The 26,602-nt window shown below is 37.0% G+C and overlaps 1 protein-coding gene across 3 annotated transcripts in view; it reads left to right on the top strand.

Moving 5' to 3' along the window:
* The window catches only part of LOC131698744 (casein kinase I), a 55,611-nt gene that overhangs the window by 3,076 nt on the left and 25,933 nt on the right, over positions 1–26,602 (top strand). For 2 of the 3 annotated variants that reach the window (XM_058992458.1, XM_058992465.1), the window contains exons 2-4: positions 13,834–14,335; positions 20,876–20,916; positions 21,024–21,093. In XM_058992458.1, coding sequence (XP_058848441.1) covers positions 14,155–14,335; positions 20,876–20,916; positions 21,024–21,093 — 292 coding nt within the window. In that variant the 5' untranslated portion in view covers positions 13,834–14,154. Of the gene's footprint in view, positions 1–11,091; positions 11,307–13,833; positions 14,336–20,875; positions 20,917–21,023; positions 21,094–26,602 lie in introns of those variants that run through there. The other variant, XM_058992461.1, reaches the window with a different exon arrangement.

Raw genomic sequence — 26,602 nt, 5'->3', positions numbered from 1 at the left:
TCAGCACACCACTGTATTCTGTAATTATCACGGTCAAGTTTGATTATAAGACAAAATTAACTCACTTGTACTATTTTTGCCAGAGCAGACAGCAAAACAGTATGCTGCTTTTTATATGAAAAATGAGAAAAAGCGTGTTGCGTAGAGGATTTACAGTGGTTTCCAGAAGTATTCACCCCCGTGCAAAGTTTTCACATTTTGTTGAATTACAAATAATGTATGCACAGTTTTTCAAACACATTTTTTTTTATTCAAAGCTATAGTGGTTAAACCGAACACTGTTATATGAGGAGGAGGTTAAATGTCAGCAAAACTTGCAAAGAAAATGTACAAAATGAAATTTACTGGTTGCATAAGTATTCGGCCCCTTAAGTCAGTACTTGGTAGAAGCACCTTTTGCAGCAATTACTGCTATGAGTCTTTTTGGATAGGTCTCTACTAGCTTTGCACAGTAGGATGGTGAATTTTTTGCCAATTTTTCACGGGGAAATTGCTCCAGTTCTGATAAGTTTGTTGGGGATCGTCAATGGACTGCCATCTTCAACTCTCGCCACAAATTTTGTATTAGATTCAAGTCAGGACTGACTGGGCCACTCAAGAACACTAATTCTCTTCTTGTTTAACCACTCCAGTGTGGCCTTGGCTTTGTGCTTCGGGTCATTGTCCTGCTGAAATGTGAATTTCCTCTCCAGTTTCAGAGTCTTGGCTGACTCAAACAGGTTTTCCTCAAGCATTCGCCTGTACTTTGCACCATCCATTCTCCCCTCTATCCTGACAAGCTTCCCAGTCCCTGCTAAAGAGAAGCATCCCCATAACATGATGCTGTCACCACCATGCTTGACAGTTGGGATGGTGTTGACTGGGTGATGTGCAGTGTTGGGCTTGCGCCAGACGTAACGCTTGGAATTTAGACCGAAAAACAATTTTCCACATGTCTGTAGTATCATCTACATGCTTTTTCGCAAACTCTATACGTGCTTTAAGATGAGTCTTTTTGAGTAATAGCTTCTTTCTTGCCACCCGTCCATACAGGCTAGCTTTGTGTAGGGACCGGCTTATTGTTGATGTGTGAACACTGACTCCCATCTCAGACACAGAACTTTGCAGACCTCTCAAGGTCATTGTTGGCTTCAGAGTGAAATCCTGTACCAGTTTCCTGCGTGTCTGAGTTTGGGAGGGCAACGTGATCTGGGTAGTGTCTGGGTGGTATGATGCATCTTCCACTTCTTAATGATTGACTTCACTGTGCTGAGAGGGATAATCAGCGTCTTTGAAATTTTCTTGTACCCTTCAACTGCTCTCTGCCTCTCTACCACTTTATCCCTGACTTGTTTCGAAAGCCCCTTGGTCTTTGTTGGATCACTATGTGAGTTGCAGCTTGAAAGTCTTTATATACCTGAGGGAAATTATCTACAAGTTAAACCACTTTGAGTACATACAGGCTGAAACCATTTTCAAACAAATCATTTGAACCTGAGCTGATTTAGGGCTGTAGTAGCAAGGGGTTGAATACTTATGCAATGTTTTTCTCTGTAAATCTTACTTATTTATATTCTATATGCATTTTTTAACTGTATCAATGTGGAGTAGTTTGTGCAGATTCTACATGTAAAGTCTAATTTGAAAAAGCGTCATGGAGTACGCTTAGGTGCCAGCAAAATGTGAAAACTTTGCAGGGGGGTGAATACTTCTGCAAACCACTGTATATTGGACCCTGATGCACCCGATAAAACGAAGGAGTGGTTGTACAGTATTTGTTATTAGCCTATTTGTTTTTCTATGGGTCTCTCGCTATATCGCAGCCCTTGATATATAGCAGGTTTGTATTGGACCCCAACACCTGCAATATATATATATATATATATTTTTTTTTTACCTCATTTGTTTTACAAACAATTAAATCTATATCGATATTAAGCCCCCAGGGATGCTATGCTGTTTACCACTACCCTTTCTATAGTGGTTTTTATGTATTTTGAATTGGTGCATACTGTATCAGGATAGCCTTAGTGAGGTTTGCTTTCCTTTGTAAATGTTGGAAGTATTTTCTGTTTTATTTGTGGAGCAAACTTGACACAGTCCAGAACAAAAGCTTAGTAAATCTGACCCAATGTCACAAAACAAGCCTAAGCAAGTAATGAGCAAATACTATATTTACTTACTCCCTTATTCTATTAAATGTCAGCTTCCAGGGTTTGTATCATTGTAGCATTGGCCCTTGGGGCAGAAATGGTTGCAAGCGCTGCAGTAAGTACTGTATAAATGTTGTTCAGGGCTTGAGTAATTAATGGGTGTGGATCAGGTTTCTGCAGTGTTGAGTGTGTGTGTGTTTATAATTTATATTTGTGTCACGTTTTTCCTGTATAAGGAAGAAGCTGGTCTGGAGTGCTTCTTAAGTAAGTCCATTGTTTGGGGAATGTCTTTCCCATTTAAAACTGCTTCTTGTAGGCCTTCATTATCGTCCTTATGCAGGGGTATATAGGCCTACAACATGTATGCTGTAACTAACATCATTATCTAAGTTTCATTATGTTTTTTGTATATTTTTATACTGCCTTCGTTTTAAATTGTGCAATGGCGTGTTTTAAACAGTCATTCCTGTTTTAATATGAAAACGAATAGGCAGGTGCACTGACCCCTTGCTGCTGGAGGCCTGATTTTGGTTTTGATTTGATCCCCTTCTCCAGAGCAAGTCATTTACTGTACATGATGTAAGCACACCACTATCACACTAATAGTTGAATTCATGCAATATTCTGCCAAGGCTACAGGTCTCCCTAGGCACTTGGTAGGCTTAGACACCATGAAGGCAGTGCTGACACCCCTCAAGCAATCTCCCTTAGGTTTGATGTTTATTCAGGAAAAAATTACTTTCATAAATATTAAGAAAGCAAACAAACCAAGAGCTGATTACTTCCCAAAAGTTTGATTTGAGGTTCAGAAAAAATCCAGTATGTGTCTTCAATCATCTCTGTTTCTGTGAAAAAAATGTGCATTACAGTACTGGAGCCTGCTTCTGTAGTGACAGCACAAATGTGGGTTGTTTAGCCCACCGTAAATGATGCCTGGCATGACACCTTAATCCTATTGGAATGTGTCACTGCTCACACTTGTGGTATTGTTGAGGAGTGCATAAGCATGTCAAGGAGAAATGTCACGGGTGACGTGCATGAGGTGTCATTCTGTGGTTTTGGCGGTGGTAAAGAGACTGCCCATTGATTTTTTCAGTGATAAGCCTGAGCGTGCAATTTCCGTAATATAGAGGAAAATTCTTAAAGATTTCTATAGCTTCCTGAATTCTAATAATAATGGATGAGATAGAAAACAATGTTACGTCATTATGTTGCAACCCTTTTTTTATAGTGCAGGGTTATGTTCTCCATCTTCCCCATACTTCCTGGCAAATTCCATTCTCATTCTTTTATAAGGCCCACTGTACTGTATGTGTGTCCACTTTTATTTCAATTACAACTATTTTAACTGTATTAAATGTAGTAGTAATGCGTTTGTGGTATGAAATGAAGCTTTGCATTTGCAAACCTTATTAGGAAGCTTGAAAGAGAAGAATGTGTGATGCAAATGCTTTAAACAGATATATTTAATATCCTTGTTTATTGTTTAACCTGGTAAAGCAGAAATATAAAACGACATCAACACTAACAGGACTGTTTCTAGAGCTGAACAGGACTGTTTCTAGAGCTGAACAGGACTGTTTCTAGAGCTGAAGTGAATAGTTACATCAGATCGGTAGCTTGATTTGTGAGGGTTGCCATTGTTGCACAAAGTAAAAAAAAAATGGAACACTCCCTTCCAGTATTGTTGGCAGAAGATACAAGCAGTAACCACTGCTTAGTGCCCGATTCAAGACTTTGACCATTTAAAGCTGAGGATTCACAGCTCACTGGAATGCTTTTTTTTTTTTTTTTTTTTTTTACTGAAACCACATATTTATAATGTCTTTCAACTCTAACACAGGTCAGATAATTGCACAACTTCCTGCTCTTTACAGTATGTTTACTAAACGGATAGTCTGGCCCGTTTTACATATTTTTTTTTATGCAACTGAGCTACAGTATGGTATTCAGATTAATTAGATCAGGAGTGTGGTTTTAATGTCCCCTGCCTGGGGTGAAATCCACTGCAAAGGGGATATGCAGTAGTGAAGGTGGTCATCCCAATCTGTACTTCACACTTTTCCACTTATCTTGAGAACAGCTTATCCAATTGTCATGAAACTTGGCAGTAACATTATACTATAGTATACTGTATACTATTCTGTACATACTGTTGATGACCATGATATATGTCATGGTCATTTAACTTTTCCATCATACCGTCACAAACGCAAGTAAAACATGTGCATACATTTTAATTTATCTAGGCCTTACCATTCAGTAATATAGACAGACTTCACACATACGTTTACACATATCCATTTGTGATTCCATTATCAGTAGACGCAGACTATGGTGATTTGCTTTTTCAGGATACTGATAGCTCTTATTTTATGTTGTGAAGCTTGTTCAGTATTTCAGTTACTTACTGTATAACGTTGGGACTTTTATGTTATTTTATGATTTAATGAGATTCTGTGAAACACATCAGAGGGTTTTATCTCAAACATGAAAACCTTGCTTATTGAATTTAAGCATCAAATACGTTTCTGCCTTGCTCTATACTGTAACTGCTTTCAAGCAGCCCATACCTCTATTTGGACAAGCTCTCTTTAAGACCCCTTTCCTTAATGGTGGTATTTCACTGTACATTACATATCTGGAGTTGATTCTTCATTGTAATCTTTGTTCAAAAGCTTCTTTGTAAGCGTGTGCAACTGTGGAAGAATGTGGAAAACACTGCGAGAAAGTCAGTTTAAAAGTGAATGTAGTTGTGGGTGGGGCAGTCCAGCTCTGAAAATAGAGTGAATGTTTTGTGCAGTCATTAATAAAACAGGGCATGAAATTAAGGTCATGAAGGGCAAGGCAATGTTGCCTTCATTGGGCGTGAAGATTCAGGGGCACCAAGGCAGTTCTGTGGGGCAAAAAGGTAAAACATAAATCCAACCCAACAAACAAAATAAATCCAACAAACCAAACAGCAGCAAATGTGAAAGCATGTAAATCTGGCTGCTTCCATGGGTTTTACACAGCAGGCTATGGTACTTTGTTGATTTAACTTGTTTGTTGGCAGCTATGACCTGAAGAGGTTGGTCTGCTTTTTAGTTTTTTGGGGGAGGGAGGTTGTCTTGTTTCAACCTGATATCCTATCAAACTGGAAAGCCAATGCATTCATTGGCATCAAAACAGCAAGTCAAATCTCTGTGTCTGATTTAAAAAAAAAAAGATTTATCGGTACATCACCGTCGAAGGTAATCGAAGATAATCCGAATGAGATCATCATGCTGATTTTACAATAGTATGACAGTTCTGGTTAGTAAACATTCAAAATATAATATATATATATATATATATATATATATATATATATATATATATATATATATATATATATATATATATATATATATATATAATCTTATTTTTTATATAGCGCCTTTCATAGTGGACTACCACAAAGCACTTTACAGAGGTTGGCCACACTGCCTCCTTAGTGTGGTCCAGTGGTTAAAATGGATGAGTCGTCTTCTGCTTGCATTTGAGCAAGCCTCCAATTTCCTGTACTCCATTTGGCAGTACATTCCAGAGCTAAGGAGCTGAGAGGCAGAATGTATGGATTCATTTTCATAGTGTTTCCAGACACTTCAAGGCACAGATCAATTTGTTCCCCTCACTCAAGGGAAATGATGTATCACACACACAAATCACTTTACAAATAATGAGACCTATAGGTCACTTCATTAAAAGGGGTTACCAGTGTATGGTTGGTAAACTTGTATAGTAAAAACAAAATGCAACAGGACTGCACTTATAATTGTAAATCAATAAGGGGTGTTTGTATAGATACATAAGATAATGTGAGAGTCAGAGGATGTCATATTTGAATAAACATCTTGTCTCTGTCAAAAAAAGCACTGTTAAGAGGGGAAATGTGACAAAAAATACTAAAATTCCTAACATATATAGTCCATACAAAAATAAAATTAAAAAAAACCCTATCTACTTACATTGTTATAGTGTTATTTTTTTCTTCTTTCAACAATCAACCATCAACTTTTTTTTTCTTCATATATAGACCTTTTATAAAGAAATCACAATTGCTGCGTCACGTCAAACTTCCTGGTGTTAGGACTGCTACTAAGGGCAGTGAAGCAAATAAGTTTAAATTAGAGGTGGTCACAGGTAGAAAATGTGGAACCGGGTACCCGCTGTGAAAAATACCCAGATACCTGGATCTTTTTCAGGTAATGATTAATAAAAAAAAAAAAAACAACACACACATATATTAATGTTTTAAGTGCATGATACATATTTAAATACTATATAGTAAACATTTAGTCCCTTAAGATCTGTAGACTTGTGTAACCTTTTTTCCATAATAATAATAATAATAATAATAATAATTATTGAAGTCATTAATGTTAAATGCGCATCACGCTGCTGGATTCTTTGCGACATGTATTGGCCATGTTCCGCTGTTGTTGTTGTTGTTGTTGTTGTTGTTGTTAACATGGCTGTTCTGTTCAGTTTTTAAACTAATGCAGTCGTACAGCACCGCTATTACGTTATGGACTGTCGCAATAGCTACCGTAAATTGAGCCAGCTGGGTTTTGACGGCAGTCGCGTGAGACATGTGCATCTGTTTGGTTAACAATGAAGTGCCCCTCCTGATCATCACTAAATTCTGTCTTGTGAATACATAACAATGGCACCCAAGCAAAGGACTGGGTGGAATTTATTTACCAAGCAGGAGAAAACGGAATGTGCAAACTCTGCCTAGGAAATATTTCATTCAAAGGAGGAAGCACACACTTAATGTGCTCCACATTATTTTATTTTTTTGCTTATTTATTTATAAATAAAGGCTAATTTTTTTGGTAAGAAACTATATCTGCGCAATATCTTCAGATAAAGCATTCTGTAGTGGAAGCCACATGGTTATTATTAATGGATCACAGAGTTATCACTGACATAAACCCACAGGGTGTTGTTATGTTTTGTTTCTGATTTAGTTCCTGAGAATAGTCGCCACAGTTATTATTATTAAGGTGCACTTGCCGCTCGCTGTGTGTTATTGTTTTCTGTAAAACATTGATATCCTGTCAGTTAAGAAAAGGCTTAATTCAAAAGCTTGTTTTAACGTTGTCTTTATTACGCCGGCCAGAGACTCGCGCTTACAACTGTATTGTCATATTTTCTACATTTTCATTAAATTCTCTAATTAATAAATCGAAACCCGGGTAGTAAAAAGAGACCTGGGTACAGTCGGGTAATTTAAAACCTGACGGGTACCAGGGTTTTCAGGTATCCGTGTTGACCTCAAGTTTAAATCAGTACTCTTGTGTATTAGTTAAAAAACTGCAAATTCCAAATTCCAAATTGAAGTAAAAATAAAACAAGAAAAAACCTAAACTATCAGCAGATTAGCACAGTGATAAGAGGCAGTGATAATGCTGATAATACTCATTTTAAAGCATTGTTTTATCTTTATTACAAATGGTAGAATAATAAATATTACCCTTTTATCTCAATGGATTTATCAGATCATTATAGAAACTGTCGCCTGATTACAACAAAGCCAATTACTATGGGATAAAGCTGTGGTATAATTTTTGTCCCAGGCTGTTTTTTATTTTTATTTAATGAATCAGCATTTTGTAACTGAAAATCTTACGGTTATTACCTGACTGCAGTGGATCTGAAGCTTCGATGAGCTGTCTCTAAGTATGGTACATCACCTTTTAGAAATCATACGGGCAGTCGCTATGTCAGTCCCTGGGTGTCCTGTGCTAGTGGGAGAGAGGATGTGCTCCAATACATTAGGAAATCTGTCAACCTATGGTGGCCAGCTGTGTGAGAAACGATTCGCTGGCGAGTCATTCACTGCTGATGTTTCTGATAGCTTTTGCATACTGTAAGGGGATACTGCCTCTTTTAAACACTACTACAGTAGCATTAAAACATATATCAGAGGTAAACAACAACAACAAAAAAAGCTGTGGTCCACATTTGCCAGGTTGACCTCTGCGTGACCTAAAGAAGCATCTTTCTCCATGGACCTGATCCAGACTATTGCAGAGACATGGACAGACATGTTGAAATAGCATTTCATAATAAAAGCATTCCTTCTGTTAATACATTAATACATTTACAATTATACATCTGAATTGGAAACTCATTTCAAGTTTTTTTTTAATTTTTTTAATTAACTATATATATATATACACACAGTCAGCACGCGGATATCTGTTACCCAGATACACGTCAGTCGCCATTTACTGCCCTTGTATTAAAAATAAAATCAATACCCATTATATATACATATATATATAACAAATTAATGCACTTACCCATCACACGTGATTTCCGACTCAGATTTCAGATTTCTGATTCAAAGCCCATCTCAATGGTATAATTTATCTGAATATCCATCACAGCCTGCGTTTTTTTTTTTTTTTTTTGCCGAATCAGTCTGTGTAGTTATACAGCGCTTCCTCCAGTTTCACCTGACGAAAATGCAGCCAAAACAAAGCGAAGACAACCTACAGTAATGTAACAGTTAATCATTAAACTGTTTTAGATCCTGTCGTGTGTTTTTTTTTTTTTTTTTTTTAATTTGTTCTCTTTAGTTGTTTTTGTGCATTTTCATTTGCAAGTGAACTGTGACATTAGGGCCTTATCAAGCACTATATTCTGCAAATTTGAAAACTGACTTTGGATACTGTTTTAATTCTGGAAAATTTTTTTTTAAAATCTTTTGTTAAATTGTATTACCTTTTACGTTGTACGCAGTTCTCAGTGGGGAACATTTTGATTTCATTTTGCTGTTGGGTTGTTAATGGGGAATTTTACATACTGCTACAATACGTACCAGATTTAAAAGTATGTATGTATGCATGTGTCGTCTCTTTTAAAGAGACGACACATATATCATATCATATCGTTATGAATTAAATACTACTTCTGTTGAAAATATAGTACTGTACCAACAAAACCAATACAGTACAGTTGTATATGTGTGTATATATATATACACATACAGGCTAACTTCACTATAACGAACCTTTCTTATAACAAACACCCGTTTTTAATGATCCCAACAGCAAGAACCGATTTTTTCAATGCAAATTAGCCCTATTAGAACGATCACGTACAGGATTGACCCGGATACAATGATCTCAGTACTGACTGACACTGAACTTTCTCCAGTGTCAAGTGTGTTATTCTCTCAGTGAAAACAAAGACCATGGTTGACTAATTCAAAGATAACGCTGATTGAAAGATTACCTATTGTAGTACGAATCATGCATGACGAATGCAATCGTTGCCTGTCCTTCATCTTCACAAAACTGCAACCAGGCAACGGGTGTGAGGAGCAGTCTACGCTGGATAGTTTTTCAAGAAAAAGGACATGAACTGTATTCAGTATGTAAGTGTACATTCTTTCCTTTGTCATTTCTTTACTGTTTTCTTTTAAACATACCTGTAGCAGGGCGATTACCCTGCACAGGGGAAATTAGTGTTGGTGTAATTTATATGTGGAAAACAGGTTTGTTTTGTGTGCTTTTTGGAGTTATGTTTGATCAAATGATTGTTTACAGACAGGTGCTCAGTTGAGACTTGCTGTCTGCCTGTCTTATGTGTTCTCTGTGCGTTACCATTGTTGGTAGCGTCACCTGAACCATTTGTTTACTTTCTGTATTGTGTTCAATAAATCCTGCTGCGCGCCTGTGCCAGCGTTTCAACTCCAAGTCCCATGTCTCCCTGTCTTTCAATGTGGTTACCCACACATGTGACACGAGTACCTTGTCACAATACGGTTTAAATGTTGATCAATGTGAAGGAATCTTCATAAAAGTAATTATATATATATATATATATATATATATATATATATATATATATATATATATATATATATATAAAGTGAAGTTAGCTATATATTGTTTTTAACAGTAATAGACTACTATACGTTTGTTTTTTATAACCATGCTGTACATTGCTAATGGATGTGAATCCTGCCCAAACATGACTTTTCCCAAGAGCAGATAATGTTTCAGAATGTGATTAATGTTGCAGACAGAGGTTTAGTTTACCCACTAGGGAGAATCTGCCCATTAACAGACAAACTAAAAGGTTGATCTATATCTTCAGCGTATCAGCTGAGATGTGGTAAATTTAAGATATATATTAAGTAAATTAATTAATTAATTGTATAATAAATTAAATTCACACATTAATATATTTAGATATTACAAAAATATATTCCATTTCTAATTTGAGTACTGTGCATTAAGTACCAGAATTACAAAACACTTGGAAAGCATTTTTAAATATTTGGAAATCATTAGAAACCCGAGCATTAGATAATCAGCAGGAAGTTAGAAAAAACTTGCAGAGGGAAAAGGACAAATATGTACAGTTTTGAAGTGAATGAAAGCTTCAAGTGAATTAATTCATACAGAGAATGAATGTTAAGATCAAGAAACATAAACCTCATTATTGACTTTGCTTTTATTCATCTGCAGTTATAAATCTATACGCTATCTTAAACGAACCCTGCCCAAATCACTGATACAGGATTTTTGGATATAAATTAAATGTTTTGTGTATTTTATTTTGCTCTGAGACCAGGTTGACAACCTCAAGCATTTATGTATTGATGGAAAATGATTACATGTTTTTAGTGCATTGGATCTCAATTTAATTGCTACTGCTTCTCGACTGGTTAATACAAAGGAGTAAAAAAGAGGTGGGGGGGAGGGTTCTACCGCCCTGGCCTTTCCCAGTCGTTTTCAATTGGTCTCGCATTCTGCCTGTCAATCCGTTGCCATGCATATTTTCTGGCCCAACAAAGCGTTTCTGTTCTGTCCACGCCTCTTAACTGTGTTGTCATTCCTTCAAACCCCAGTCATTCGGCGTGGTTTTACGCTTTCTTAGTGCTTATTGGATACTTATCCAGTCAGTCTCCCCGGTCTAACCTACCCCCTCCCTCCTGCTGCTGGATTATTTCCGCTCAGCTCTTTCTTGACTCGGAACGTTTTCTTTTCAAACCTCCCCAGATTGGCCATCTTTTTAAACTCACTTATCACTACAAAATAAGAAAAGAGAAGCTTGTTATTTACTTTGTTATTGTCACCGCCCAATAAGGACAATGACAACCTTCTGGCTGCTTTCTTCAAATCCATAACGGTAAACATTATTCATCTTTGCAATTTCTGTAGCAATCAGTAATGACATAAAAACAAAACACTGCATCGTTGTATAACAAGTACAATCAATATTAGGTTTGTTTTAATTATTTTTAATTATGATCGTGCACTTGAATTGTATACTGTGTTTTCAAACTTGCCTGGTTTTCGAGGGTCGCATTTTATTCGTTGTTTTTGTGAGATCCAATCGCTTATGCATACCGGTAGCGGTTAGTAATGTCCTCAGACAGTTAATTGTCTTTCTGGGATATTCGCTGCACTGCTGGTGTGATGCAGGCTGTACCTGGCATCAAATCTCAGACATTGTCATGTGTTCATCTCACAGGTAGTAGCGAATAGCGTTTTGTTTTTTATGGTTGGGGAGGGGAACTCTTCAGTACTCTTCTATTACAGTATCAACAGGTGGTTGAGGTGGGTGTACGTACATCTAAAAGGTATGAATAGGTACAGGTGCATTTAATTGTGACGCAGATGATGCCGCATTGGAAAGATCACCTACATGATAGTTCTGTGCAGAGTTGTTGTTTTCTGTTATTATTGTTATTGGAAATATGAGCTCAGCCTAACTCTACTGTTGTAACGATGTGTGTGTGTGTGTGTGTGTGTGTGTGCTTTGATTGAATAAGAAAGTAATAAGACAGCTTTTGGTGCCATTAAGGGGTCATAGAAACTTAATTTAGTTTGCAACAGTATAATAGTTTTATGATAGTATGGTAAATAGCCTTTTTATTTCTTGTATCCAACATTTTTTGTTACTGTAATTTTAATCTTATTCAACAGTTTTAAACGTATTAACACTTCTAGCCACAGTGGTCTGTTTCTATTGGCTTGCATATGGGTATGCATTTAAAAATAAATGGTGTTAAAACATTTGGATTTCCAAAAGCAGAGAATAGTTTCTTTTTAATTTGAACTGAACTGGTGTGACAGTTTGTGTCAGCATTTTAGCTGGAAAATGAAAATTGATTATAATTTGCTTGTGCGATGAATGATAACCTGGCTATAGGTGTGTGTGGGTCTCCTTTTTCGTGTTGAGCAGATTGCTTTTGTAACAAATGAACTGCTTCTTTTCTCTTGAGAAAGTGTGTGGTGGTGGTGGTGATGATGTGTGCATTCTGTAATTGGTGCCATCACAAAAGTTGTGGGGGTTTGTGGTTGTAAAAGGTTTTGTACAAAGCCTAAATGTTATGATGGGCTTATCCCAGTATGATGTAGCCCTATGTTAATCTTATCTTTCTGGGGCCAAAACATCATTTAAAAATTTCAGACTTTGATGGTTTGGCTTTAGACTCCAAAAAAAAGTTGCCTGAAGAAATGGGAGGTTTCCTGCAATCATTGTGGATCATACTGTACCAAACGCAGGAGTGCTTTTAAGCCACGTGACTGCCTGACAGTCATACAGTAGGAGAAGGCCACATTGGCCATAATTGCTGTCAGAAAGTGGGGATCTTGAAATGCATGTTGTTTTGTGAAGTGAGATTAACAGGATGTTCTTTTCCCCACCTCAACTGTAGGTATTTGCTTATTTTTTTAGAGGCATTCATACTGCTCTAATTCAGTATTGTAATTTGCTGAGCAGATGGGTCTGGTTGCTGACTTTCTGTAGGTGTGACTTCATATTACAGGATCTGTGGAATGTCATGCTGCTTAAAATAGAAACTGAAAAGGAGGCATGAATGGGGTGGGTGGGAGGTGAATACTACTAGGGCTGTGTACAACTATTCGAAGGTTAGAAGGTTCCTTCGCTAGTCTGTTGTCTAGCACTATTAAACCTTCGGCAAACACAGTCTGACAAAGTGAGTGTTGTAAACCACAAATTAAATGCCCAAATTATGACTGGGATGTAACAATGATTAACATCCAACTTGCATGCTCTCAGCATCTGCCCACTCTGTTAAAATGCTGATTGAAGCTGTAACTGGGGGGGGGGGGGGGGGGTTCCTGTGTCCACACAAAATAACCTTGGTGGCTGCAGTTACACACTGAGAACATGTTTGTAAAACGCAGCAGAATCTCGGTGATCCACACCCTGTTATTTGTTCTGACCTAGAATTCAAAACAAGCCATAATACATTGTCTGTATTTGTACAAATCTGAACAGGGTCTGGTCCAACTGGTTTGGATTGGGGAGAGTCTACTGTATTTGATACAAATAGTACAGTAAAACAAAATACTAAAATAACAATCGGTAGACAATTATGTTAACTGTCAGCGTCATGGAAAATCTGACCTGTGATGTAAGATAGCTGACACATTGTGGTCATGTGACTTTAATTTGTTAATTAAAAAAAAAAAAAAAGTTTAGATATTGATTGATAGGTATATGATTGTTAGGTCAAGTTTGATTGTAGGTATTGTACAAGAAAATGTAGGGCTAATCCCGTTTGTGGATTATCAGAAGTGCCATTCCTCTTTCATTATACCCCCAGGGATGTGTTTTTTTATTTGTTCACAAAACCCTCGTTTTGTAGTTTTGTTTTAACTCACATCTTTTTCTTGTTTTACAGGTCTTTCACAGCACAGAACCATTTGCTGGCAGGATTAACGTGTGCTGTATCGCGGTAGTCCCAGGATCTTCCATTCATCTGCATAGGAAGATTAAAGCAGCCAACCCTCTGCGAATGGGATGAATATGCTGCTCTGGGCTGTCCATCGACTGCACTTTAGTGATTGAACCACTCGGGCAGCTGCGGTTCCCAGTCATGCTCCCAATGCCAGAGTTTACAGTCTGAGCTGCTTTTTTTTTTTTCTGGGGGGGGGGGGCGGGGTGGGAGGGTGGCCCGACGGATTAGAACATTTTCTTCAAAGTGGAGTACCGTAAACTTGATATGGACAGTAAAAAGAAAGACAAGGACAAACCTGAAGACAGGATGGCGAGGCCGAGTGGACGGTCGGGTGGTCACAACTCACGGGGCAGCAGCTCCTCCAACTCGGGAGTCCTCATGGTAGGACCCAACTTTCGTGTGGGCAAAAAAATAGGATGTGGCAATTTTGGAGAACTTAGATTAGGTAAGTTAAGGGGTAACCGTTTTTAAAACATTTTTCTTTACATACATGAAGTAAAGGAAGACCTTTGGTCCACCAAAGATCCTTGCCTTGCCAGGTTTGATAATGTGGTAAGCTTCAGTGAGCTAGAAAAAGTTACATTTAACTTTAACTTTTTTTTTTAACCCAGAATTTATCAAAATATTTACGTACAGCGTATGAAATTTGTACACTGTACGTCACAGTAGCACAGTAGAGCTACGCACAGCTTCAGGCAGGAAACTCTAAATACACCTGCAAATATGATAATTTGTTTGACACAAAAATCCTTGCAACCATCAAGTCAAGCAGACATTCGACAAAGGAAATAACTCCCACATGCATGTCGACCTTCAGTGACAGCTACCAGCTGTCTTCATGCCAGATACATTTAAACCTCTCTTTTAGTCTGGGCCGTGATTTTGAGTTACCTCCTCCTCCCTCACCATTTTTTAGCCTCACCAGGGGAGATGGTAGTCGAACTGCCACCCTGCTTATCTCTCAACGGTGGCTCAATCAAATTATTTTTAAAAGTGAGGTCAAGTGACAAAACCAACCAAGTTGTCCTGACAAACACTGGTGCCACCCCCGCCTCTCTTGCATGCATATTTAAAGCAGTTTACATTTTAGGAATTTGCCTGGTTTTGACCACTTACAACTGAGCTGCAGTAGCAGTTTTGCACTGCAGTACCAGATGGCATAAGTAATCTCAGCATTTTGGTTTTTCAGAATTGCTCAGGTTAGTGTGAGGTATAAAATTACTGTACAGTCCTTCTGATGTACTGTAGAATAAGGGACTCCAAGTTGAATCACCCTCTTATTACCATTGTGGATTGCAGTCCAAGCAAACCAGTGCTTAAAGTAGTATTTTCAGACTTGCTCACGCACTAATCTTTTAGCTACAATATTTGGACACATTGAGCAGTTGGTGTATTTGTGTCATTAGAATGGCCCTGCCTTTCTCAAGCAGAGATGCTGTGCAGTACACACTTTGGAATCTGGGAGCTTTACTAAAAAAGATGACCTTGTTAACAAAGAGGGTAATTTGATTTAGAAAATGCTTTCAAAGCCTGCTTCTTCACAGCTGTCTGCCTCATGTCTAGAGAGAGAGGGAATCAAGGCTTGTTTGACTGCAAGGTGACTTTGAAATAAGTCTGTGACTTGACCAGCTTGTATCTCCCATTTTAAGAGTTTTTTTTTGTGGTCATTCTTGCTTTTAACTAAAAGGTTGTTCATTGTCTGTATCTTTTATACAACAAGTATGCTATAACCTTTCCTGTAAATTGGGCTAAGTATATCAAACAATTTAGTGTCTGTCCAGCTAGCACAGCTGTATGCTAGACTGGATAATTCACTTTCAATGAGATAACAAAGTTAACCAGTTGAAAACAACACAAGAGAGGCGGGTTTCAACACTGTCCTCGACTACATTTCCTATGACTGCCTTTTTTTTGTTCCTGATCAATTCAGTGGCTTTATTTTTCTTTTTTTTCCTCATCCTTTCCAGCCTAATCCTTTATAAAGTCTTGGAGATTCTGGACACACAGTACAAGGGGGTGTAATGACCAAGGTGACATCCCAATTCTGCAACATGTGTCCTTTTTAACTGCTGCATGTCAATATTGAAAATAAATAATTGCTTAAGATATGGCAGCACACTTAAACTACAACTCAGCTGTATATAGATACACACACACACACACATGGCAAACTAATGCCACTGTTTAATAAAACAAACCCAGCGTATTGTGGTTTATTTTTTCTTTAAACCGTGGTTGATATCCCTTATTCTGTTATTACTACTTAGTTAATTTCTTCAAAATTGTACAGCATTTAAAAATGCAGTGAAAAGGCAGGGTGCAAGTTAGTATAACCTGTTGCATGAATCAATTAAATGTAGCGATACCGTGCTGGAATTAGCTTTCATTTTCAAAACAGTTTGGTTGTGGTTGTAATAATTTATAAGGCCATACAATGCAGGATTCAATGATATTGTGGCGCATGTTACTTTTTTTTTTTTTTTCTCTATAGATGTGTGTGATTTGTTAGTTACCAAAATCTCAGTCAACAACTGAAGACATAAGAGGGTAATTTTGTATCACTTAATTTTGCACTGATGAATCATAACCTGGTTAACCATACTGATGACATATCAAATGCTTAGATTACAGATATGGTTGCATTCTTGTAGAACTTAAGGAAAAAGCAAAATACATTTCTACAAGGAATTGCATTAGTTCCATTACTTAGTTGAGCACAAGGTGGTTTCAATAAATACTTTCTGATTTAAGTATAGGCCTACTATGTGATAGTTTGGAATATTTAATCTATTTAAAACAGTAGGTAGGTGTTTATTTTTAAAATTATTTTTTATATATAATTATTAGTTGAATAAACACCGCTACTGAATAAGACCATTTTGCTACCTTCTTTCCAGGCAGGTCGCAAATCCTCACTACTGCCTTAAAAAGTTAACCTCTAGCCCTGATACTGTACATTTTTTGTTGAGACTTGTTTTAAAATAAAGGCACACACACAGGGGCCACGGCCACGCCCCCTGCCCCTGCTGCTATTCTGTCTCTCCCTGCATTCAGAGCAATATTATGGTTTTTATTACTTTTTGAAAAACGAACGAATATTTAAATTATGAGCAAATATCTGAACAGGAAAATCCTGTGTTCATCCCAGCACTAGTTTTACATGTACTATCCTATTAGCACTAGTATCTGAAGAAAAATCCTAACAGTAATCATTCTAATCATGTTTCTGCTAGTTTATGACTAATTTGAGTACACCAACACTGATCTACATTTCAGAGCAATCTCAACCATATGAAGCAGCCTAATCATTTCAAAGAACTCTCTTCATTTTATGCAGTGATAATTATCGTAATACCCTGTGGACTGAAAATTAATCCAGTACTTAGGACAAAATGTTCATGACTGTACAGCATTTTGTAGGCCTTTATTTTTAGTGTATAGCAGATTAGCATGCCATTAATTTCTGATAAAAAGAAAAGGGACATGAACAGGAGATTAGATACAAGCAGCCTTGAAAGTAACAAATCCTAAAAAAATATGTATTGTATTTTAGTGCTGGGACAAATGCAGGATTTTCGTGTTTGGATATTCGCTCATAATTTAAGTATTTGTTTGGATACTCGTTTGTTTTCAAAAAGTAATATATGCCATTATATTGCTCAGAACACAGGCAGAGACAGGATAGCGGTAGGGGGTCGTGGCCCCTGTGTGTGCGCCTTTATTTTACATCAAGACGTTACAATATGTAATACGTTAAAGTAGAAAAATATGCCAGGAGTAAAGAATATGTTTTGTAGGCCTTACTTTACCCCAGTGAATAAATTATAAAACAAAGGATGCCAAATAGCAGTTTAAGCTAAACGCTGTTTTGTTTATTCCCGAAATAGATAGTACATAAAGTTGACAACACATTTTATTTATTTTTAATTTTTTTTTTTTTTTCATTCCTTGCCATTGCCGTTTCTTCACGGTAAACAGTGGCCATAGACACGTTTTCATAAAGAACAAGCAAACGAAAACTGAAATGTAACTAAACACTTCAAATAAAATAAATGTGGAAATGGCATTGTAAAACGAAGGGGGAAAACTCACTGTTTTGGTTCTCGTTTATTACATTCCACATAACAGAGTTGCAACAAAAAATATGTATCTTTATAAAAATCACTACACAGCATTTACAGCAAGTTAGGCACTGTTTAGGCAAGGCATTTCTGAATGACGTCCTTTTTTCTGCCCCATGAGATTCTGACTCTAAAGCAGCACAATGCTTATTTGACCAAGATGGCTTTCCATAGAAATTACTATGCATGCGCACTCATAATCTGGTTTGTTTACTTTTTGCTGTCTAGCACTTAAATCGAGGCTCGAGCTGCTGTGTTAATCCTCTGTTTTATCACACAGAGCTCTTTTTCATTTGCGCAATGTCTGGTGAGGTGGTACATAAGTGCAAGGTTTTTTTGTCATTTCTAGCGAATACGAGCATCTGATTTTTGTAGCCGAATACATGTCAATAAATATTCGTTCGAATATTCGGGTATTTGTCCCAGCTCTGTTGTATTTGCAGGAGGAAGTTGGTTTCCAAGAACTAGCATTTTAAAAAGAGGTGACAGCTGACCTGTTGCCAAAACCCACAATGTGTAGCTCCCATCACTTTGTTTGAGTGAAAACAGGTGTGTCTTGTCCAGTGTTAAAGGTAAATGCCACCACTGTTAAGGGATGAGCCAGTTGCACATGCACCTTCACAATAATGGCCATTGTGAACTAAGTCACTAAGATCCTTCTGCTTTATTACAACTGTCTCACACATCTTATATAGATCTAGTGGATGACATGACACTGAACATAGGGGGGGTGATTTTGTCCAGGTTGTCTTGGGGTTAGTGTGGAATTCTAGTACAGTACTGTGAGTCTAGTTGTTTCCGTCAGTAATACAATACTTTAATCTTAACCTATCATAGGTAAAGGGGGCATTCAGTATTACAACACACAAAGAAAAGGCTGTGATAACAGGCGTGACTTTCCCGTTGAAAGCCGCGGAGCAGATTGTAGAGAAACACAAAATGGTAATAAATATACATTTCATGGAACTGACTTGCCAGTGTTGCAGTTTGTGATTGCTAAAGAGTAATCTGCTCAAGCCAGACAAATCTTTAGAAAGTCAACCGTTGCTAATTGCTTGTAAGCTTCACTTGTCAGATATATTACTAGGCCTGCCAGTAGCATCTCAGATATAGGAGTCGAGAGTTTGGTTTTAAATGTCTGTTTCAGAGGAGCATGGAATTCTTACTTTATTATTATTATTATTATTATTATTATTATTATTATTATTATTATTATTATTTATTTCTTAGCAGACGCCCTTATCCAGGGCGACTTACAATTGTTACAAGATATCACATTATACATTATTTCACATTATACAGATATCACATTATTTCTACATACAATTACCCATTTATACAGTTGGGTTTTTACTGGAGCAATCTAGGTAAAGTACCTTGCTCAAGGGTACAACAGCAGTGTCCCCCACTGGGGATTGAACCCACAACCCTCCGATCAAGAGTCCAGAGCCCTAACCACTACTCCACACTGCTGCCCCGGTACAGGTATTCTGCAATTGAGGAATTTTCTTCGAGACGTGCTAGGTCTATTGAAACCCAGTGACAAGAACGTCACAGTAGACAATAGTAATGATGATAATTATGCTAAAAAATAGTTTTAAAAAAATTGGTAGTGACATGAGTAACATAAAGATGAAATCAAACAATTTTTCTTGATGATTTTCACACTTTAATTCCCTGACAGATTTCAATTTTCCTGATAAACTATATCTGGCATTTGTGCTGTGGCAGTAATGGAAGATTAATAAGGAAGGACTATAAATAGAAAGCATATTATCAAAATCACCTTTGGTCTGTTCCCTACTGTCTTGCTTGCAGCGCCTTGCTGCGGATTAGGATTGGGAGACAGCAGAAAAAGAAATAAAAACATTAAAAAAGAAATAAATAACTACCATATATAGTGGAAGAAGGCATGACGATATTCTGTTCTATATTAACAAGTGTTCAGTATTCATGGAAGATAGCCTTTAGCATAAAAAACAACATAAAATGGGCTTCCTTGAAGGATCTATCAACCAGGAAAACTTGCCTGCATCAATTATGGCCCTATCTGTTTGTTTGGCGAACTGTCAATAAAAAAAAATACAGCATATGCATTATTTTCTTGATACAGTATATGGTTTCATTCGATCAAACTTTCTGGAGCCACAGTATACAACATGTTAAATTTAAAGGCTTATAGAATTTCAGTACAAGTTGATTTTATTTTAATGTTTTAGACTCTCTTGCTGCTATCCTGTAGTACTGTATTAGAGGTGTGTGGAAGTGCCCTAGATTGTATTCCAAACAACAGTGTTGAAATGGTTGTAAACTACTGTATGTGAATTTGGATCGACTGATGCTCAACAACATCCATGTATTTCTAACAATACTGCATTACTTGATTGTAGGATATTTTCTGTATCTATGATTTGATCTTCTTGCCAGCCTGGATGGTATAGGCCTACTTCTCATAACCATGCATTTAATAAGGCAGTGAAGTCTTCATACACAATGAATTGTACACTGTTATTTTGAATAAAGTATTTTTCCGTCTGTTGATCAGCCCCACAGAATGAACAGTAAATGTTGTTTGTTTGTTTGTTTGTTTTTTTACACAGTTGCTTCAGGTGCCTTTCTGTGTTCACTGTTGTAGTTGGTCACTTAGAATTACACAATAAATACTGTTTGTTACAATATATAAAAAAAACTCGTTCTTTGTCTTGTTTAGTCAATAAGATCATCTTGCCAAGTTTAAAAGCACCATAGAGTTATCCAGAGTATAACCTCTCATTAATGTTTGATGTGGACATTGCTTTTTGTCAATTTCCTTGTGCATTTAAAATTCAGCAGTGGAAACTGATCATTCTTTTTTTCTATTTCAGGTAAAAATTTGTACACAAATGAATATGTTGCAATTAAGCTGGTAAGTAAACATTGTCTTTATTTTATTACTTTTTTTTTTTTTTTTTTCTATTTAATATGTAAAGAAGCATGACTTAAACATGACACTTATCTTTTGTTTTCATCTAGGAACCAATGAAGTCCAGGGCCCCACAATTACACTTGGAATACAGATTCTACAAGCAGTTAGGATCAGGAGGTAAGGATTATTAATAATGTATGGATTGGGGATGCTTTGGGGTCTCCATCTGCATTTTGTTAATGGCAAAGCTTTCTATTACCATAGATTTGGTTAAATTTAAGAGACCTCCCCAACACTTCTATTTAACCTAACTCCTTGGATGCTCCCGTTCTTTAACTATGTTGGCTTGTAACCAACACCTATTCTATTTTTGTACATACAACAGTCTGCCTAAAATGTATCAAATTAGAAAACTGCAGAAATGTACTCTTTTTTTTTTTTTTTTTTTTTATTAATTTAGTTGTTGCCAATTAGTTTTTATTATTTTCTCCCCAATTTGAAATGCCCAATTATTTTTAGGCTCAGCTCACCGCTACCACCCCTGCGCTGACTCGGGAGGGGCAAAGATGAACACACGCTGTCCTCCGAAGCGTGTGCCGTCAGCCGCCCGCTTCTTTACACGCTGCAGACTCACCGTGCAGCCGCCTCAGAGCTACAGCGTCGGAGGACAACGCAGCTCTGGGCAGCTTACAGGCAGGCCCGCAGGCGCCCGGCCAGACTACAGGGGTCGCTGGTGCGCGGTGAGCCGAGGACACCCTGGCTGACCTAACCCTCCCTCCCCCCGGACGATGCTCAGCCAATTGAGCGCCGCTCCCTGGGAGCTCCCGTCCACGGTCGGCTGTGGAATAGCCTGGACTCGAACCGGCGACGTCCAGGCTATAGAGCGCATCCTGCACTCTAGCGAGTGCTTTTACTGGATGCGCCACTCAGGAGCCCGCTAGAAATGTACTCTTAAGCAACGAAGGCTGTTTCCTATTATTGAAACTGAATTTCAATTTAATAAAAAAAACAATGATGTCTTCTGCTGTTTTTAAGACTTTTAGCAACTTGCTGCATCATGGCTTTTCATATTTGTTTTCTTGCTAAAAAAAACAATAGAGAAGTTTGTAAATGATTTAAATATTTTTTTCTACAGTCCCATCTCCTTTTGAAAAGCTTACAGTGTAACCAATTCTTTAATGTCAATTTTACTTTGTGGAAAGCCCGCCATTGCACTATAATTTCACTTTCAAGTATTAGTGCCCCAGCTAAAGGCCTCATGTTTTTGCCAGTTTAACTATGATAGCAGCAAATACCATTAAAATTACTTTGGCATTACTGTTGTTGTCCCTTGTAAGGTGTTTTACCTTAAATTGGAGTTTTAATTAAAAAAAAAAAAAAAAAAAAAATTTTAATTTTGTCTCGTCAAAATTGTTACTCTCACAGGTCATATAGACAGAGAGGACCGTGGCTACTGGATGTCAAAATAGGAATTGTAGTATCATTTCTGCTTTCGTATTTTTGTGCATTTGTGTTTGGACAGTTCTATTGTATACCAAGTAAGTACATTTAGAGATTAAACAAGAAACAGAAACATCAAATGAAATAACTTCATCAGAAAAACTAAAACAAATAGTATATATCTATTAGGCCACGATAATTGTTTCCAAGTGTAGTGTGTCGTTGTTATTCTAAACAGAGATCAAATGAACTGTGTTTTCTATGTGGGACGATGCTGCTTGCAGAGTGACTGCTTGTTTTCAGAAATTCCAAACATAAAACTCTTCACTGAGCTGGAGCTGGGGTAATAGTGGGATACCTGATGCTGGAATCGGTGAAGCAGAATAACTAGTGTACCTAAATATTTGCATGAGGGTTCTCAAACACAATATTTTTTTAAACAAATCACCCAGCTGTACAGTATGTAAAACTGTGACTTTTGCATGTCACGGTCTCTCTCGTACCAAAAAACATAACGAGTAGCACATTTTCAGTTTTTTTTTTTTTTTTCTTCTCCTCAGCATGTCAAGATACTGTATACAAATGTGCCTTTCTAATAGTTTATAGCTGACGAGTTGTGTATGTGCACTGATTTGATAATTAGGTTTTATGTTTATTTATTTATTTTTGCTCCCTTATGTCAAATAACTGGTGTTGGCTCTCAAGAACAAGGGCTGTTGTCTAATAAAAGGCTGTCTGTGGAAGGTTACTACAGTGCTGCTATTGTACACTCCTGCTGGTGCTCTATATAACAAGTAGCAGCAGAATCAACCAACAAGAGTTTTTAATTTAGTTTTAGTTCTCAAGAGACAGATCCCAGATTGATGTTTTTTATAACTGACCACAAGAAAATAAAACATCCAGCTCTTGCCCAGCACATCTTTGAACAGCAGGGATTGAGGTTCAATTTTTGAAAGGTTAAATGCTTCATATATTAATCTCATATATTGACGATTAACATGTACCTTATTGCCATTTACTGTAGCATTGTTAATATTGTGATTTTGTTTCTGAATTTTGACTATTGTATTTGGTCGGTTACTGTATACAGAGGTGGAATCTTTAATTACTGTACATATTCCATACCCAAAACAGTATCTCTGTAAGATCCATTTATGGCAATAGTGCATTAAAAGGATTGTGTTTCAGCATATTGAAACAAATTAAGCATAAAGTGCCCCTCAAGATATTTGGTGGCTTATTTTTTGTCTAGTCTGACTTTTTTGTCAAGTCTAAATTTACAAAAAAAATAGGAAACCGTTTTAACGCCTTTCATATAAGCCCTTTTATATCCACCCAGTAACTAACCTGCCTTATTGATGAACAGTCACGTACATGGTACAGCTAGCTCCACTGGGAAAAAGTTGAACAAAACATTTGGAGTGGTGGTATTATTGAATGACCAATTATACCGACCAGTTTTATGACTTACTGCTAGGTTCAACAAATACATAAAAGGGACAGAATGCATTCCGAAATGTCATGAAAAATATCGTAATAGCAAAAAACCTTTTGCTCTTCTGAAGACTTTGTGAGTATATTAATACAAGTGGCTGGAGTTGAATCAAATAATTGTTGAGCAAGGTTTATTAAAATTCAGATCTTCATTTCTAGATGAACAGCCTGGGTGTAAATGTAAGGTGTTCTGACCTAATTAATTTCTTGATGCAATAGCAACCAATTTTCTGAAGAGAATGGTGATTGTTCTACATTAAACCCTGGTTAACCCCAGACCTGCCTTGTATTATTATTACTCATTGTAATGTGTATAAAACAGTACAGTATAGGTCTGGTTCTGGTACTGTGTTTATGATTATGTTTATCATGAGTGAGATTATCTTGTGTTGCTGTAACCGAGTATTTTGCCCTTTGATCTTCCCAAGTCCCTGGTAAATTTCACATTACAATTTAATTTGGCTTAAAACAAACCGATTACGGATGAGTGGGTTTAATCTTTTTTTTTTTTTTAATTATTTTTAAATGCCTGAAAGTGCATGTAATTATCATACACCAATGGCACAGACTAACGTTTTTCAACCGGCACACATTAATTATTACAGAATTAACCACTGATATTGATAAGCTGTTCAGTGAGGGCATTGCGCTCATGTCAAGTTGGGGTAATACAGAACATTATTTTTACCTTATCATAAATAAATAAATACCCTTTAAACAATTGTGATTTGAAATCATAATCAAAACCTCAACATGTGTCTTGCAGACTCATGTTGCGCTGCATTCTTGTCTCTCTGCTCTTGAACAGATGCATGACTAGCCATGTTGTACAGTTTGTTTAATTCTAATCTAGTCTCAGTACCTTCCTGACTAATGTTCAGTATTAATCGGTAGGTTTCTGAGAAGGACCAGGCTGTGCAGTGATGTAGTGAAGTTGAAAGACTACACTAGAGGATTTTAATGTAGGAGTTCAGCTCTATAACCCAAACAGAATCGCAAACTCTAGCTAATACTCATTCCATATTTTTTTTTTTTTTTTTGAATGTGTCTGATGCTCTTGTGAAGCTTGTATGACCTTGTCCTGGTGCCTCAAAAATGCTAATGCAGTACAGCCTGTCTGTAAGGGATTCTATTCTGGGATACAACTATTATTAAAGCATAATCCGAACATGAATGTTTAATAAAACATGAGTCTCTTCAACAGTACCTTTCTCTAAATCCTTCCTATCTTGAGAAAAATGTATTATTAATTTGATACTGGGAATTATAAAGATGTAAACCAACATATCTGAAGGTCATTTATTACTAAGAGATAATGTACTGTACTTGCACCTGTTAATTTAGTTAATCCAGGCATTCTAATAATAATAATAATAATAATATATTTATTTTTATGTAGCACCTTTCATAGTGGACCACCATCACAAAGCGCTTTACAGAGGTAGGCTGTGAACTGTGCATTATATACAGAGTCACTTAGAACAGGACATTGATTTAACATCTCATCTGCAGGATGGAGCACAAGGAGGTTAAGTGACTTGCTCAGGGTCACACAGTGAGTCAATCAGTGGCAGAGGTGGGATTTGAACCGATGACCGTCAGTGGCAGAGGTGGGATTTGAACCATTGGCCTTCTGGTTACAAGCCCTGGACTTTAACCACTGGACCACACTGCCTCCTGTAATAGGTTATTGTAATGCTGATATAGATCAACTTGACACTCATTTTCTTTATGACTGCAAATCCGCTGATGTGTTGTCTAATGCTGTCAATACATCACTGCTTTGAATAATTCACCCTTTTCCCCACCTGCCTAAAGATTTGTTATTTTATTACATTGTACAGCTATGTCCTAAAGATTTGCATCACTATATAGAATTCACTAATTTTGCTTCATAAATGAAACCTGCTGAATAATGTTACGTCAACATATTGAATTACATACCGCTTTGTAGTTTTCCATACTTAACGTAAAAACTGTAATTGTAAAATGTGACATTTCAAAATCTGACATGAAATACTGTACTACAGTTATGGCTTCTGTTTTTTTTTTTTTTTTTTGGGGGGAGGGGGACACGCCCCAATTCTAAAATTCTAGGTTATGCAAAACTTTTGGCCATAGCTGTATTTATGTAACTAGATCCCAAGTTTCTACAGGCTTGTTTTACTGTAATATGCTTACAGTACAAGCACAAAAGTTAATCTAAACTGCATTTCATTGGATTTGTGCAGCCACAGTACATTGCACGCAGCACCCACTCAGAGATGAGATTTTTCTTTTTTTTTTTTTTTTTCAGAACAGGTCATAAGAGTCCAGGCAGTCACATGTTTGTGCTGCATGAGTGGACAGTTTCCTGTCCATTGTATGCAGAAATGTGCTTTTCTCACTTGCACATAGGGTGGGTTTATCCCTGGAGCTTTGTAATTACTGTACTGTACTTGCAAGCTGTTGATCATGTAGTTTTGTTCTCTCATCCTCTTTCTTTCTGATCAAGCCATCCTCTGACGTAGATCTACTGTACTCAAACCAGCTGTTGCTCGGGAGGTTGCCTTGAGCACCACTACATGTCAGAGAGAATTTATTAAAGGGAGAATGAAGGAAGCCTTAAAATAGTAATTTACTAAGTCTGAACTACTTTACTTGATTTCTTTAAAAGGAGTACACACTTCCTTGTGTTTAGATAAAATTGATTATTGTCAACATAAATTACTGTCGAAACTGGCTTGGAAAGCTTGCATTTATTAAAATTGAA

Source organism: Acipenser ruthenus, chromosome 2 (genome assembly GCF_902713425.1).
Source record: "Acipenser ruthenus chromosome 2, fAciRut3.2 maternal haplotype, whole genome shotgun sequence".
In the NCBI taxonomy this organism is placed as follows: Eukaryota; Metazoa; Chordata; class Actinopteri; order Acipenseriformes; family Acipenseridae; genus Acipenser; species Acipenser ruthenus.
This window is presented reverse-complemented; position numbering and strand designations above follow the sequence as displayed.